The sequence below is a fragment of the Podarcis liolepis genome (assembly GCF_965112155.1).
Source record: "Podarcis liolepis genome assembly, contig: HAP1_SCAFFOLD_316, whole genome shotgun sequence".
In the NCBI taxonomy this organism is placed as follows: Eukaryota; Metazoa; Chordata; class Lepidosauria; order Squamata; family Lacertidae; genus Podarcis; species Podarcis liolepis.
Window position 1 is genome coordinate 1 of NW_028148893.1, and position 14,713 is coordinate 14,713.

At 42.8% G+C, this 14,713-nt stretch overlaps 1 protein-coding gene across 1 annotated transcript; it reads right to left on the reverse strand.

The window, feature by feature from the left end:
- Window positions 1–445: 445 nt before the first annotated feature.
- Window positions 446–14,708, reverse strand: ANXA6 (annexin A6; the record flags this gene model as incomplete). The annotated part of the gene is made up of 16 exons (XM_083520574.1): window positions 446–628; window positions 2,010–2,089; window positions 2,436–2,526; window positions 3,409–3,522; window positions 4,656–4,750; window positions 5,932–6,013; window positions 7,171–7,249; window positions 8,363–8,421; window positions 9,470–9,592; window positions 10,503–10,561; window positions 11,139–11,234; window positions 12,536–12,629; window positions 13,612–13,668; window positions 13,749–13,828; window positions 14,393–14,483; window positions 14,691–14,708. Coding segments are annotated over 16 exons (1,386 nt in total), but the record flags the coding sequence as incomplete, so codon positions are not given.
- Window positions 14,709–14,713: the final 5 nt, after the last annotated feature.

Consider the following 14,713-nt stretch of genomic DNA (forward strand, 5'->3'; position numbering starts at 1 on the left):
CAACAAAGCACAGTCCGTTTAAAAACATGGACAAGCATGCAGAAGTATCAGCACTCCCCCACATGGTAACAATGCTAACTGCATCATTCCACATAAATTAGAATTTAGCTGGGGGCACATAAACAAACTATGTGCATATAAAATGGATTACCTAGTCACTTTTAATACAGCTGTCCTTATTATGGATTACAAAACTACAGTCATGGTGTGCAACAATACATGTAAACTCCCCAAACAGAAACCATCTCTTTACTGTATATTAATTGAAAATGTCTGGATAGTACAACTCTTTATTCTAGGACTTGCAATACTGTCATTAATATGATGGCATTTAAAAACACCAGAATACTATTTTGGGGCGGGGAGTCTCTGGTATCTTATTTCCAATGTATCTGGAATCACAGAAACATGATTTAGCATGGAGTGCAGCAGTTTGAGCAGAGGCGAAGATCAGGGAGTATCATTTCATCATTTTAAATTTCCAGCCTTGCGGGGGAAAGGCAGAAATAAATAAATGCCTTTGCACGTGTGGTTTTATTTCAAGAATATATATTTTAAAGTGTGCATTTCTCACCTGGGCATCCGCCTGAGCTTTAGCAAGGTCCTCTCCTCCTTCATCACGGGCCCCCTGTGTCCAAACATTGAAAGTAGTGAATAAAGGTGCAAAAAGCGTCTGTAAAAATGACTAGAAGCAAGTCTGACACCAGCAGGCAGCATCCTTGGGCAACTGGAGCTCCTGAGGATGCTCCAACTGGATGCTGTAACAATTGGGCCACAATGCACAGGTGCAGTGTTTTGTCGCTTCATGCCTTATGGACAACCACAATGGCATCTAGCTGATGCTGACAGAGTTGCTATCACTATCACCACTGCCACCATCCATCTCTAGTATGCCCCATCCACCTACCACTCTTGTCCTGTGGAAATAACTAATGGCAGGAGGAAGATGGGTGCTGCCTACCATTCAAAACGTGGGGGTCTCACGGAGCGGACACTGGTATGCTGCTTTAATTTTAGACACAAGACGACCGCAACATCATAGCTAGCAATTTGCAAAATGTGATGCATATTATAGTGGGGCAGAAAAAAAAATATCCTAGCTTTACAAAAAGGAGGTGGTGGTCCGCAACAGTGCAGAGACAGGCAGAACAACGTAAACCAGCCTTCAAATTCTAAGTAGGTTGCCAGGTTTTTCATTCAGTTGGGTCTCCTGCGACTTTTAACGCATGCAGAACAGGCAGAAATCATCATGTTTCCCTATCAGAGTGTTGGAAGGGACCCCCATTGCCATCTGGTCAACCATCCCCCGCACCATTAATAAAGCATCCCTGACAGCTTACACATTCAAAAATACGTAACAAAGGAGAGTTCGCCACCTTTCAAGGCAGCTCGAGCAGCTCACACAGTCAGAATTGCTCTCCCAGACCACCACCACCCCTTGCAATTTGAACCCAATGGTTCAGATCCTGTCCTCTGTAGTAACAGAAAACCAATTCACTAATAATAAAAATAAAAATGTATTTATACCCCCACCCATCTGGCTGGGTTTCCCCAGCCGCTCTGAGCAGCTCCCAACAAAATATTAAAATACAATGGTCTGTTAAACATTAAAAGCTTCCCTAAACAGGGCTGCCTTCAGATGTCTTCTAAAAGTCTGGTAGTTTTTTCTCTCTTTGACATCTGGTGGGAGGGCGTTCCACAGGGCGGGTGCCACTACTGAGAAGGTCCTCTGCCTGGTTCCCTGTAACTTGGCTTCTCGCAGCGAGGGAACTGCAAGAAGGCCCTTGGCACTGGACCTTAGTGTCCGGGCAGAACGATGGGGGTGGAGACACTCCTTCACTCCATCAAAGAAGCAACTACCTGGCTGTCATATCACCCTTAATCATCTCTTCCCCAGGCTAAGCACAGCCAACTCCTTCAACCACTTCTATCCACCTTTGTGTCAGGAAACAGCTCAGTGGTTTCTACTTGTCCTGCTATTTGGGAGGCATGCAGGAGAGAGTCCTTACCAGAGCCAGAGAGATGAGGATCCTTTTGAAATGCCCCGAAGTGTCAGAACTCAGTGCATCTTCCAAAGACTTACTGTAGGCTGAAAAAAGAGTAGAGGAAGACATCATGATGTGGGTATTAAAAACATACGGCAGAGGACTGATCCTCATCCTACCTCCCACCTGAAGATTCGTTTTGGACATTTTGTCTTTCCTAATTGTGATCATTGTATACTCACATATTGGCATATGGATGCACAAAGGCCTCATCTTCACAGGAAACATGGGGGCAAATCTCTGTGTGTCTCTCTCTCTGTCTCTCTCCCACCCCCCTCTCTCTGACACACTGGCACACACACACACACACACACACACACACACACAGAGTGTGTGTTTATAAGTCCACCAATTCCTTAAAGAGGGGTCCTGCACCTCACAGAACTTTACCGTCTTTATATGCCGTGTTAATTGCTTGGATCTCCTGGTTGTTCCGAGTGGCCAAAATTTCAATGAGAACACTTTCATCAGTTCCAGCCCCCTGAAAGGATTATAAAGACACATGACAGTTGTTAGAATATATTTCGGAGTATCTACAAGCAGGCCGCCTATTTTATTTTATTTTACGGGGGGCGGGGGCGGGGGGGAAGCACTGTCTAGAAGTGGCTACATTTCTGGATTCGAGGCATTTCACTGCTGGGGAATACCAGCCCTTGAGCTCACAGGGACCTTCAGAAACCCCCTGCAACTCCTTGATAAAAGGAGGGTGGTTCACGGCTTAGTCAGCTAGAACTAGAATCAGGAACAGCAGGTTATGCTAGGCCAGAAGAAATATCCCTAACAGTCTCACAAGGGCTGAAGAATCTCCTTGAGGGAAAAGCAGAGTAGGGGGTTCCCTACCTCCCTTTCTCCTCATGGAGACCTGAATCCTGGAACTAGCTTTTTTGAGGGGGGTGGGGTGGATTCCATACTGTTCGATAAGGGTGAGTACCAAAAGGGAATTCCCAGTTTTAGTTTCCAAAGACGGCATGGGGAATTGGCCTCGTTCTCTGGGGAATCTTGCTACAAACCTGGGCTATGTGACTCTGAGCCTCTATGGTTTGTAGCCCCCAGGGCAACAAGTGGACTTCCAGTTCCCCCCTGTCAAACAAGCCTGCTTGTTCTGGATCTATACTGTAGACACACTTGGGACAGTTTCAACTTGGCCTGCTCCTTACGCATCATTATGTCCTTTGAGTACCAAAGCTAGGGAAAAGTTTCCTTTTCATCTCACTGACGCTTAAAAAGTATCAGTTAGGTGAGTTTCCATTCACAGAACCTAAATCAGAAAGGGGGGGCCTTCCATGCACCCAAGGCCTGCTGTTATATAACATTAAGCAATAAAGTCACATTTGGGTATATATATCTTACAAAGCTACAATACCTCCATAGCTTTCTTCAGTTGCTTAGCATCATACTGCGCTGGTGTCATCATTAGTCCAAGAATAACCTTCGCCAAGGGCCCCGATATTTCAGATTTCAGGTCAGCTATCAGGTCCTGTCATGGGAAACACAGATCTGAAACCCTGAAGGACTGCTGCCCATCAGGCAGGCAATACTGAGCTAAATGGATCAGTAGTTTTGATTTAACATTCACCCATGACAATGGGAAAGGAGAATGGGTTTAACCCCTCTCTCCCTGCATTGTTTTCCTAAGCTAATAGTCTAAATTATCCTACACAGACACATGATTCTATGCTTTGCTCTACACAGGGCTAAGAGAAGGTTCAGAGGGATTTTCACTGGGAAAACAGCAAAGGCTGGAAAGGATAAAAACCCTCCACCCTCTCCAAGTACTTTGGCCTTGATCCACAACCCCATAAACACACATACAGTTATTCTATCCATTGCTTTTTCTTTTTTAAACAAGCAAACATTGGAATTCAGTTCCTGGATTTTCTACCATCTTGTCTAGTTACAAGTAATTAAAACAGTCAGCTGCTTGGGGTGGGGCTTTTTACTTAAAAGTGGAATATAAGCAAGCAACAGAAAGATGATGGGTGATATTGAACTAAGTTTTAGTCACAGCAGACCTGCTGAAATTAACACGACCATGTTAGGGCCATTAATTCCAATGAGTTTACTCTGCGTAAAACTTAGCTAAATACCACTCGATCCATTTTTGTGATGTGCTTTAATTTGCTGGAATCCTATGGGAAGAAGAGTGGTTCAGAAATAAAATAACAGGTGAGATTCACCTAACGAAGACTATTAATGGAAACCTTCTGAAAGGACTTCTGCTTGTGCAATGGGCTTTCCCTCCCCTCTTTGCCCCACATGCCCCCCTCAGTTGGTTCTTTGGTGGGTCAAAAGAACCCCTAGAACAGCACAAGGGTGAAGAGAGGGGAATCATTTCATCTGGCAAGCCAACATGCATGTGCAGATACAATGATTAGAAGAGTTGAAATTCTTCCATAGATGATAATAATAATAATAATAATAATAATAATAATAATAATAATAATAATGCCAAATTCCTGCTTTTAAGAAGGGATTTATTTATTTTTTAATGACACATCTATGGACATTGGAGGAAACAGCAGAAGATGAAAGGAAAGTACAAATAAATGGTGGTGGTGGAAAGACATACTGGGATGAACAATAGAAAAATAGAGATAATGCTCTAATTACCCGGCCATAATGAGACTTGTATGCTTGTATGATTTCTTGCCTCTGGGTGTTACTCCGCTGTGTGACAACCTCAATGATAGCACCTTCATCAGTGCCTGAAACCCAACGTAAATAAACTATGAGTCATCCAGTTTTTGACAACTCATGAGACTTGACTCTGTTCAGAAATAGTATTTATACTTGACTCCCACATTTTATCCTGGGGAGCTACCACCTGACACAGTCCCACTGATACCAATCAAGGGGAGGGAAACTGTTCAAATGAGCATACACCAAGTTGAGATTTTGCTATTCATTCACTGGCAAGAACAACTTTTCGGGGGGGGGGGGGAGAGAGAAAAGGCCAATATTTTCCAGCTTTCTACAAATATGTGAATTTGCTTGTACCATTCCCTCTGCCATTTTGCAAATCGTAAAAATTTGGATGCCCAAATGACCCTGCACAACAAACCAAAGGAACTATAGGCAGTAAACTTGGGTCTCACTCTTTTTAGGCTGAACCAAGATACACAAGAGCTCAGAGATTTCTTCTTAATAGCCCCTACAATACATCTTGTAGATGTAGTGGCTCCTAGATACCATGTGGAGAATGCTTAAAGTAAATTGCCTCCAATGGTGGACAACTCCATGCTGCAGGAGGCATTATTTTCTTTTCCAAATAAAAAATAGGCCACACAGCCAAAATTAAGTGATGCCATAGAACATCAAGACCATCCCTTGTAATTGTCTAAGAGAGGGGTTGGTTACCAAATACAAAAGAAAGTCCATACATATATATGTTTAGCATCTCTCACCAGAGAATTGGTCCATTGAACTATAACGGGAATCATTGAAATGATAACACAATCCACTAGATATTTCATTTCATCACAGATCAATGAGCGAAAGGAGGTAAGAAGTCTCCTCCCCAGTCTTGAAGGGAATTGCTCTGGAGACGTATCTTGTAGAACAGCATTTCCCAACTTGGTGCCTTTCAGAGGTTTCGTACTATAATGCCCATCACCCCTCTTGACAATGTTGGCTTGGACTGCTGGGAGTTGTAGTCCAACAACATCTGGAGGGTACTTTGTTGGAGAAGGCCGGAGTTTAAAAAAGTGCTTAAAACACATTAAAAAAGTGTTTCAGGTAGGACAGTTCTCAATGAAGAAATCTGAACTTTTAAGACCCTCTGAATTTCCCCCCATCCTGCAAGCCTATATATTTTGCACAGGATACAGGAGACTGATTTTCCTCACAGTGCATGAATGGCAAAACTCCTTTGCAAAGCCTTACATACCAAAACCTTTCATGGCTTTCCTTAGTACTTTTGCATCACCATCAGCATTGAAATCTGCAGCTGGATAAATGGTTCCTTTCAGCTACAGAAAAACAGAAACAGAAGTTTTGGTTAAAACCATGCCTACTGAAGGGAAAGGGGGAACCAGCAGAAAGTTAAGGGCAAAGCAGCTATCAGGGATAGAGCAAGCTAGGAAGTTAAAAATCCTCTTGTTAATAAAAAGAAAAATAGCCAAGCCGGGGGGAAAGCGTCGAAATAATGGCAAAAAAGAATCTCCTAAAAAGGGCTATTGCTTTCCAGAGAAAGAAGGTGTGAAAAATAATAAAAAAGAAAAGAGACAGCATCTAGACACTTTTCATCCCCATGCATTTTCCAAAGTTAGGGGGTGGGAGAGGATGTCCTCATTCAGATCCCCATTTCCTAGTAGGACAGCCTGGTGGCTTTTCTATGAACTGAGAACATGGTTCCCTCTTTCACATGCAGGGGAAGTAAGGTGAGTTCATACAGTCTGTTCCAGTTATGGCAGTTGCCACAGATTATCACTACCTCTTGCTTCCTGGCATTAAGCAACTGTATACCATGAGGGGAAAATAATCTGTGATGGCTACACAGTTAGTTAATAAAGTGATATCTGTAACTATCACATGAAACATGTGATGTGTGAATTCACCCTTTGAAAGAGATTAGTAGGTAACTCAGTATCTTGAATACTCCATAAAAAAGCAGAGTCTGCTTATAGCCAGATGTTGTTAAGAGGCACAGTGGATTGATTCCTTCAAGTTCAGCTCCATTAGCTTAAGGTAGGATGCATAAGGGATGTTTCTCTACCTTTTAGCATTGTACTTGCAGTCCTGAGACTGCACTGATGCACATCAGGGTAATGATACAGTAGGCACCTAACACAAAGCAACCTCATCAGGCTGTCCCCCCTCCCTTTAATCATATCAGAATATTAGTAGAGAGCCATTTCATGCTGGTATGTATTGGGAAGCAACCAGAATCTCAAGGGAGTCAGTTCATAGACATTCACAAGACCAGGAGTAAGGAGGAAAGTTGCCATGAAGCCATATCTGTTAAAAATGCATGTTTTAAGGAGGTGTTTGGTTATAGTGGCAGCGCACTGAACAGGAAGGTTAACCAAGAGGCCTAGCAGAAAGGAGTCAGCAGCACGCAGAGTGAAGCAGCTGTGGTTTCGAGCCAGCAAAGGGCAGGCAGAAAAGGGGAGGAGCAGGTTCTGACCTCTATTTTGGCCCTTGCACTAAGCTCCCACATCTGATACGCCACCTGTGCAGCTTCAGGGAAGAACTCACCTGCAGCACTGAAAAGGGAGGGGATAGGACACAAGGTCTATGAACTTCATGGAGACACATGAACATATTATGTAGGCCTTGAATTAGTCAGCTGGTGCCATTCTCACCCACTCACCCCAATGGGACAGAAGAAGAAAAGGTGTGGTTACACTTCTTCTTTGCATTTTAAATGGAATGCCCTGGCAACACCCAATTGCGTCCATTGCCATATCCCTTCGCAGGATGGTACCAGCTTTATTGTGGTGCTGGGACACTAGTGTGGGAACATCAGGAAGAACTTTCAGATAGTAAGAGCTGTTGACAGTGGCACAGACTCCCAAGAGAGATGGTGGACTCTCCTTCCTCGAAGGTTTTTAGGCAGCGGTTGGATGGCCACCTGGCTTAAGGGATTTAGTTGAGATTCCTGCATTGCAGGGGGTTGGACTAGATGACCCCCAAGGTCCCTTCCAACTCTACAATTCCATGATTCTATGGATGGAGGAGGGGCACATTTAACAATGACCATCAGTACACTTTGACCAGGAAGAAAAGGAAAGTATGATCCTCAGGGATATGCTGAAGTTGCCCATCCCAGATACAGACTCTCATAGGTTTACCAAAACGAGATTGAAAAACTCTTGTATGGCAAACTTAGTGTAGGATGAAAAGGTTCTTTCCTATCCCAGTTTGAAAATATGCCTTTCAACATTGTCAGGAGGTCACTGTCAAATAAATATATATACCTTCTCTCCCTAAGTTTTTTCTTAAAGAGCTTTACTTGTATTCAAAGGAATCTGCACGGTGGTCAGATTTTAAAAATGCTTCCAGCTAAGACATGTTTTCCCCCCAGAAATTGAAGAGGAAATTATTCCTGTGTCCTATACATTTTTAAACTAATACATGAGTAGTATTTTCAAAAACAAAACCTGAGCATCTTTGCCAATGGAAAATTTCCCACTGTCTTTGCAGGTCTGTGGTAAACATAAAGTTTAGCAGCATGACAAACTAGGGTGGATTTCCAAGACTATTGTTTTAACTCCTCAGGGGCTGGTACCCCACTCAGACAGTAAAACAGCAACTGACTAGCCTTGTTAAGAGAAATAAAAGTCACAGAGCAATGTTTAACTAGTAGTAGAGCTTACTCATCATCTCCCCCACACAGCTTCAGAAGCGCTTTTTTGTATTCACCAGATGTGTCACTCTGCAAAGGCAATAAAAGATGGTTGGTTTGAAATTCACATACACACAAGCACTCAAAGTATCAACTGTTATGGACAAGCCATCCACAAGACAAAAAAAATCACCAGTTAAGGCGGCCTAAAGTGTTTGGTAATTCTCCCATACCCACAGCAGAGAGCACGAGATTCAAATCTGCAGCTTAAAACAGAGGGTTATGGGAACTCTTTGTTCTGTCCCCAGAAGCAAATACGTTACAACATGCAGAGCAAAGGCCAACTAGATGCCTGTGGGAAGCCTGGAAACAGGACCCAAGTTTTCTTCCATTTCAGTGTTTCTTGAACTAGAATTTTGTTTAGAAAATGAAAGAGAAACTCCAAATCCTTTAGTCACATGAGGTGGATTCTTATAGAAAAGGGCAAATGAATGACCAAAAACACCATCTAGGTTTCTCAGAAAGTAAAGGTTAGCTCAAGCAACTCTCTATGGGTGGGCAAGAGGCAGTTCTTCATGTACTGGCAGATTGCTGAGTGATTTGCAGTAGATTGGCAAGCGTTTCTCACTCCCAAAATTTGTTAATGACCCCCAATTTTTTTAAGGGCTACTGAAATGAAGCTTGGGAAAAACTAGGAATGAACTTTTGTGTGAATGATTACAAGGTCAGCCCTAGTACAGAAAACAAATTCCTGGCTTGATCATGTACTTACATTGAGGCACCCTGCTCCTGAATTTTATTTTATTTACTGTTACATTTATATCCCACCTTTACTCCAGGGAGTTCTTGCCATTTCAGAGTTTTCATTCCATCCTCCCTTCTAAGCCACTATTTTTACACCTGACTCCACTGGTGGGTCTCAAGATTCCAGCAAAAAAACCACAAAGCAGATCCCACAATTCTGAAGTCTGTCCCTACATGCTCTAAGGCTATCCAAGCCTTTCTAGAGTGATTATATTTCCGAAGCATAATGTGAGGTATGAGAGATGGAGCAAGGAAATTCCGTTATGGAGCAGAAGGAAGGATTTCCCCCTCCCCTCATTTCTCCATTGTAGACCAGCTGCAAACCGGTATTTACCTCAATCATGTGATGCAGTGACTTCTCGTATTTAGTCCGGAATATCTCCCGGATGTCCAACATGTCAATCTCACTGCGTGACACCATGATCCGAATCAACGTGTTGTCCCTCGTTCCTAAGCCCTGAAACAGATCAACAAGGGTCACACAAAATATCCCAAAGTGGAGGTGGGTGGAAATCAGGGTTTGCTTAAAAACATTAATGAACACAAGCACTGTTCCACCATCTTTTGCTCATATTTCTGATGTACATTGCCCTGGGCTCTTTTTTGAGGAATGTGTTCCAATGAATGAATGAATGAATCTGCTTTGAACAAAGCCCAAATGCGGAGGCCTAAGCACTTTGAAGGTACTTGGACCTCTTTTGGGTCAAGCTGCGTCTTCCCTGAAGTGGAGCTGTCATACAGTCCTGGACCATTTGGACTTTGATGGCTGCCCTTTGACAGCCTGAGAACAATCCCTGGTAATGCTGACAATGAAGGTGGGTATCAGAACAGCTGTTGCTCCAATGGCCCATGGTGGGGAGTGAGCTTTCTCTCTCCCAGCCATTTTACAGGAAGTGGGTTGATTCTACCCCCTATGCCTCTATAAGGGTTTTACACAGAGTACTAAGAAAGCCTGTATCACCAAAAAGTGTTCCCCACTATGAAGGACACTGGAGATGAAAGGCTAATTCTAGAAATGCTGTATGTTTGTAGTGAAAGATCTCTGAAATCCATATTACTCAAATATCATTAGAGGGGAAATTGGGGGGGGGGGGCTACTGTCAATGGACAGTTATCTCCAGAGGCTAAATGCAAGTTAGATAGGTGGGAATTTAAGCCAGGACCAAAGTGGCAGAGAAAGCACTAAGCCCCTGCCCTCTACAGTCTCAATACTGACAAGCTGTTTTTAGAACAAAAACAAGATCAGTGAAATGAAGTAACATATTTAACACAACATCTATAATATGTACAGTGCAACATGTAGATGATCACAAAACAGTCAAGAGGGGGAGAAATCCACTGTCCAAGGCTCCTGGAATGCTTCTCACCTTCATGGCTTTGAAGAGCCTGTCTGCAAAATACTCTGCTGTACTCCGGATATTCTTCACTGTGGAATGAAGAATCAGGAGAGTGTGTTAACTAGAGGCTCATGCTCCCTGCCTGTTGCCTAGCAAAATGTGATCGCTTCCTTAGCCCTTCAAAACCTGGACCGAGACACAAAAGTGAAAATGCTTTAGAATATTCAGAGGACAAAAATGAGACCTGTAAGGAAATTATGGTGTGTGGATTGCTCCTATTCCGGGTTCCAGCAAGTCAGTCAGACCCTCCTACTGGAAACTCCATTCCATCCCTACCTCTAGTTCTCTGTTCTGCTTCCCAACACTCTTTACCATTCCATGCTGACAAGATCAGTTCTGTCTCTCATCCTTCCAGCACACCTTAGATACTGAAAAGTCTCATCCCTTAAATCAAGTCATGTGCCTAATCCAGAGCTGAAGTTCAGAGCTAAAGAAAATTTAGGAGTCTGCCTTTTGTTAAAGCACACCCAACATCAACTGGGTTAGCAAAGACCTTGACATCTTTAATTCTGAATTGACCCACAGGTTTAGGCTGAAAGGGTCTGACCTTCGGAGTCACTTCTAGTCTGCCACACCACTTCAAATAACAAGATCTGACCCACTTACCTACAGCTAGCATCAGTTTTTCAAAGTCTCCAGACAGCTCTCCCCGGATGCTCACTTCAATGGGCTTGCCAGAGATCTTCAGATACTCATCAAAGACTGAAAAGAAAGCATAGGAGAGGGATAGTCTCGCACGCACTGACCTCTGGTTCACTGCTGTGCCCAAAGAAGGCTGCACTCTATGTCAACCAACAGTCAATGCCACTGAACTGCCATGCCTTAAAAACATTTACAAGTATTCCAATGACAATAGTTTTCAAATTAAACTTTGGATTTGTTTGAATGTGGCATTTAAACCACAATGGATGCATTTGCAGGAAATAATAATCCAAGAACCTTGGCTTCCCACAGACATCTGGTTGGCCACCACAAGAACAGTTTGCTGGACTGATCCAGCAGGGCTTGTCTTGGCTTACTAAATCATACTGTGCTGGTGCATGCAGCCTAATCACTCCCTCGCTTATCTCATTTGTGTAAGCAGGGAAACAAGTCAGGAAGGGGATAGCTTAGCATTATGTCAGAATTTAAGATTATGGTTTGTTGTTAGGTTAAAGTTGCATCTGAAGCGGGAGTTGTAGTATGTTGCCCTTTAACATGTTTTCTCCCCCAACAAGCCAGGATCAACAGCCAGCCTTAAAACAAGGTTTGTTGTTAGTTTATAAATCTTGGTTTGTTAGGCATAAACAAGCCACAAACTCAGGTTCAGATGTAACTCTTAAGCTGTTTTCCTGATTTGTTTACCCACTTGCATGAAGAGGGAACTGTCTGCAGGAGCACATTGTGGTTCATTAAGTCAAGGTTCCTGTCTTATTGTTACCTGCAAAGATGATCATTTAGGGGCCGTACTATTGAGTTTTCTGCTCAGCAGTGAGCTTCTCCCCTAATCAAATAATTCATCCAACAGAAAAAAGTGTTCTTAGGAGCCAAGGTAGCATTATAACCAAATCGCAAAGAACAACTCTTGCAGAACACATACAAGGCCTCATCAGTTATATAATTCAGCCACTAGAGGGCAAGTTTATGGACTCCTGTCCATTGTAACTAAGGGGTCATCCAGACATGCCCTTGCCCCGCCGTTCCCCAACCTGGAGAAAACCACTCTTTAGCTCTCAATCAGAACAAATGTCAATCGGGTTTTCTCCGGATTGATGTCTGTGCCACTTTATCACTAAAGAATGGGTTTTCCCAGGGAAAGTGGAGGGCCAAGGGCAAAACTGCTCAGACTCATGTCTAGAAAGTGTGAGACAAGTGGAAAACCACTTGGACCTGGGCACGGGACAAGCAGACGTGTGGATGGGTCTTAACTGGTATGGACTCTGTGAAGACATGTGATGTTTGGCTAAAAAGAAGTGTAAGATGTGGTTTGTAACCTAGTATTTGAATGCAGTGCTCAAGCTCACCCATCCGAAGATGTTGCTTGCTTCGGCTTCCAAGAATGTAAATGAATTCGGCTTCATCTGTGCCCCATTTTGCTTCCCCAGCATCCAACAGATTCTTTTAGAAAGCACAAACACACACAAACACAACAGCAGCAGCTTAAAAACAGGGATCACCATGAAGAGGCAAGTATAAAAAAGTCCAGTTAACTTTGAAACTCTACAGGAATTTGTCTTAGAATAATGATGCATGCAACTCAAGAGGAAACTATTGGTGAATTCTCAAAAACAGTAAGCAAAATCTATCAGACTTATGCAATCAGCAAGCCAAGCAATAATAGGATGTCATCACTGGGTCTTACTTTCAACTAGATGCATTAGGACATACTGGAAAGCTATTCAGTCTTTAACAAAACAAAAATCAAATTGTATTATTTACTACTAAAGACTTGAGAAATATGTTCAGCAGGAGATTGCAATCTTAGTTCTGATCACATAACTTACAATACTTACAAGGAAACCACCACTCTGTGGTTCAAGTTGCTGGGGATATTTAGCTTTTATATAAAAGAACCATAAACACCAGTAATTTCTAAACAGGAGCTTTCATAATACCTACATCCCAACAAGTATGTGCAGAAGTATTACAAAGTATTTGAAAGCACAGCTGACTGCTTTCAGTGGTTCAACAGTTTGATTTCAATAGATGCAGTATTTTAGAACCAGAGACTCTACTTTGGATTCATAAACTATACATCAGTCCAGGAAATGATGAGTTCTCCAATTGGCTCAGGAAAGCATGAAATCCTTGACTGCAGATACCAGATAGGTGGAGAAAATGCACTGTTCAGATCTGAACCTCTCATGCTAGGAGATGTCATCCCAGGGGTGTCTGTTTTTAGGTCTATATAACTGATGCATTGGGTGTGTGCACGCAGAGAGAACTCATTTCAAAACCTGCAAGAATCGCCTGGGCAATATATTGGCTAGGTTTTCAAGTATACCTATTTCCCCTAAATCTAGATTTGTACTAAGATGAAGCAAAGTTCATTCTTTGGATCATCATTAATTGGGCAAGGTATCAAGTAAATTGTACCAACCTGGGCATCTTGCTGGACTAAGTCTTCACTTACAACATCATCATCTTCTCGGGTGCCCTGTAGAAAGGACAAGGAATTGAACCCATAGTACTGCAAAACATTTGAAGGGACAATACTGAGTGCAGGGGCCAACATACCTGAAGGAGGACGACAAGCATCTTCTTGAAGTGTCCCGAGGTGTCTGCTACAACATCTTCCTCCAGGTCCCTCTCATATGCTATGGGAATGTTAAAAAAAGAGAGAATAAGTTATCAAAACCCATGGCAGAAAGGCATTCATTAGCAGTAGGACTAGAGGGGGGGGGGAAGGGGGTCAAAAAATAAGGGTCTGGAGAAGTGGGATATATTGAGGAGAATAAAGCAAGGCAATGGAAGTTGGATGCAGGGTTGAAATGAGATTCCTATGTTCATGTAGCTGGGAGTTCGAGCACTTACATTTTTTAACTCTATCGGAATTTTTAAAACAAAATTATCCTAAGTTGTAAGGAGACTTAGGGCAGAAGAGATAAGTAGGTAAGCAGCCCAAAGCAGGACTTGCCCAAAGCAGGAAAGTGTTTGTAAAAGATATAAATCCTTATAAACAAACAAAGATGGAGGAAGAAACTCATTTTATTTTATGTGCCAATTATATGATACATTCACAATCTTATGCATGCTTGCTCAGAAGCAAGTCCCACTGTGTTCAATAGTTTACTCTCTACTTCATCACGGATATCTTTAATATTAGCTGGAGTCTGCTCAAAATCCAGGGAAATGTCACAGCCCCTGCCATCTATACTCACCATCCTTGTAGGCCTCCACTAGAGCACGTATCTGCTGATTGGTCCTAGAAGCCAGGATCTCAATGAGGCACTTCTCATCAGTCCCAATACCCTGAGAGTAAGGAAAACAAGTCAGCTGTATGAAATGCAGCACACTGCAACCCAAGAAAATGAAATAACCCATATAGCCATCTCTGCAGATCAGTATGATCTGAATGTACTCGCCAATGGAAAAATGATATCGAAAGGCACAGTGAAAAGAAGGCCACTGCTGTCATGTGCCCCAAAAGCAATGGCTAACCCTCTCTCCCCCCTTTACCTTGAGAGCATCTTTGATTTCCT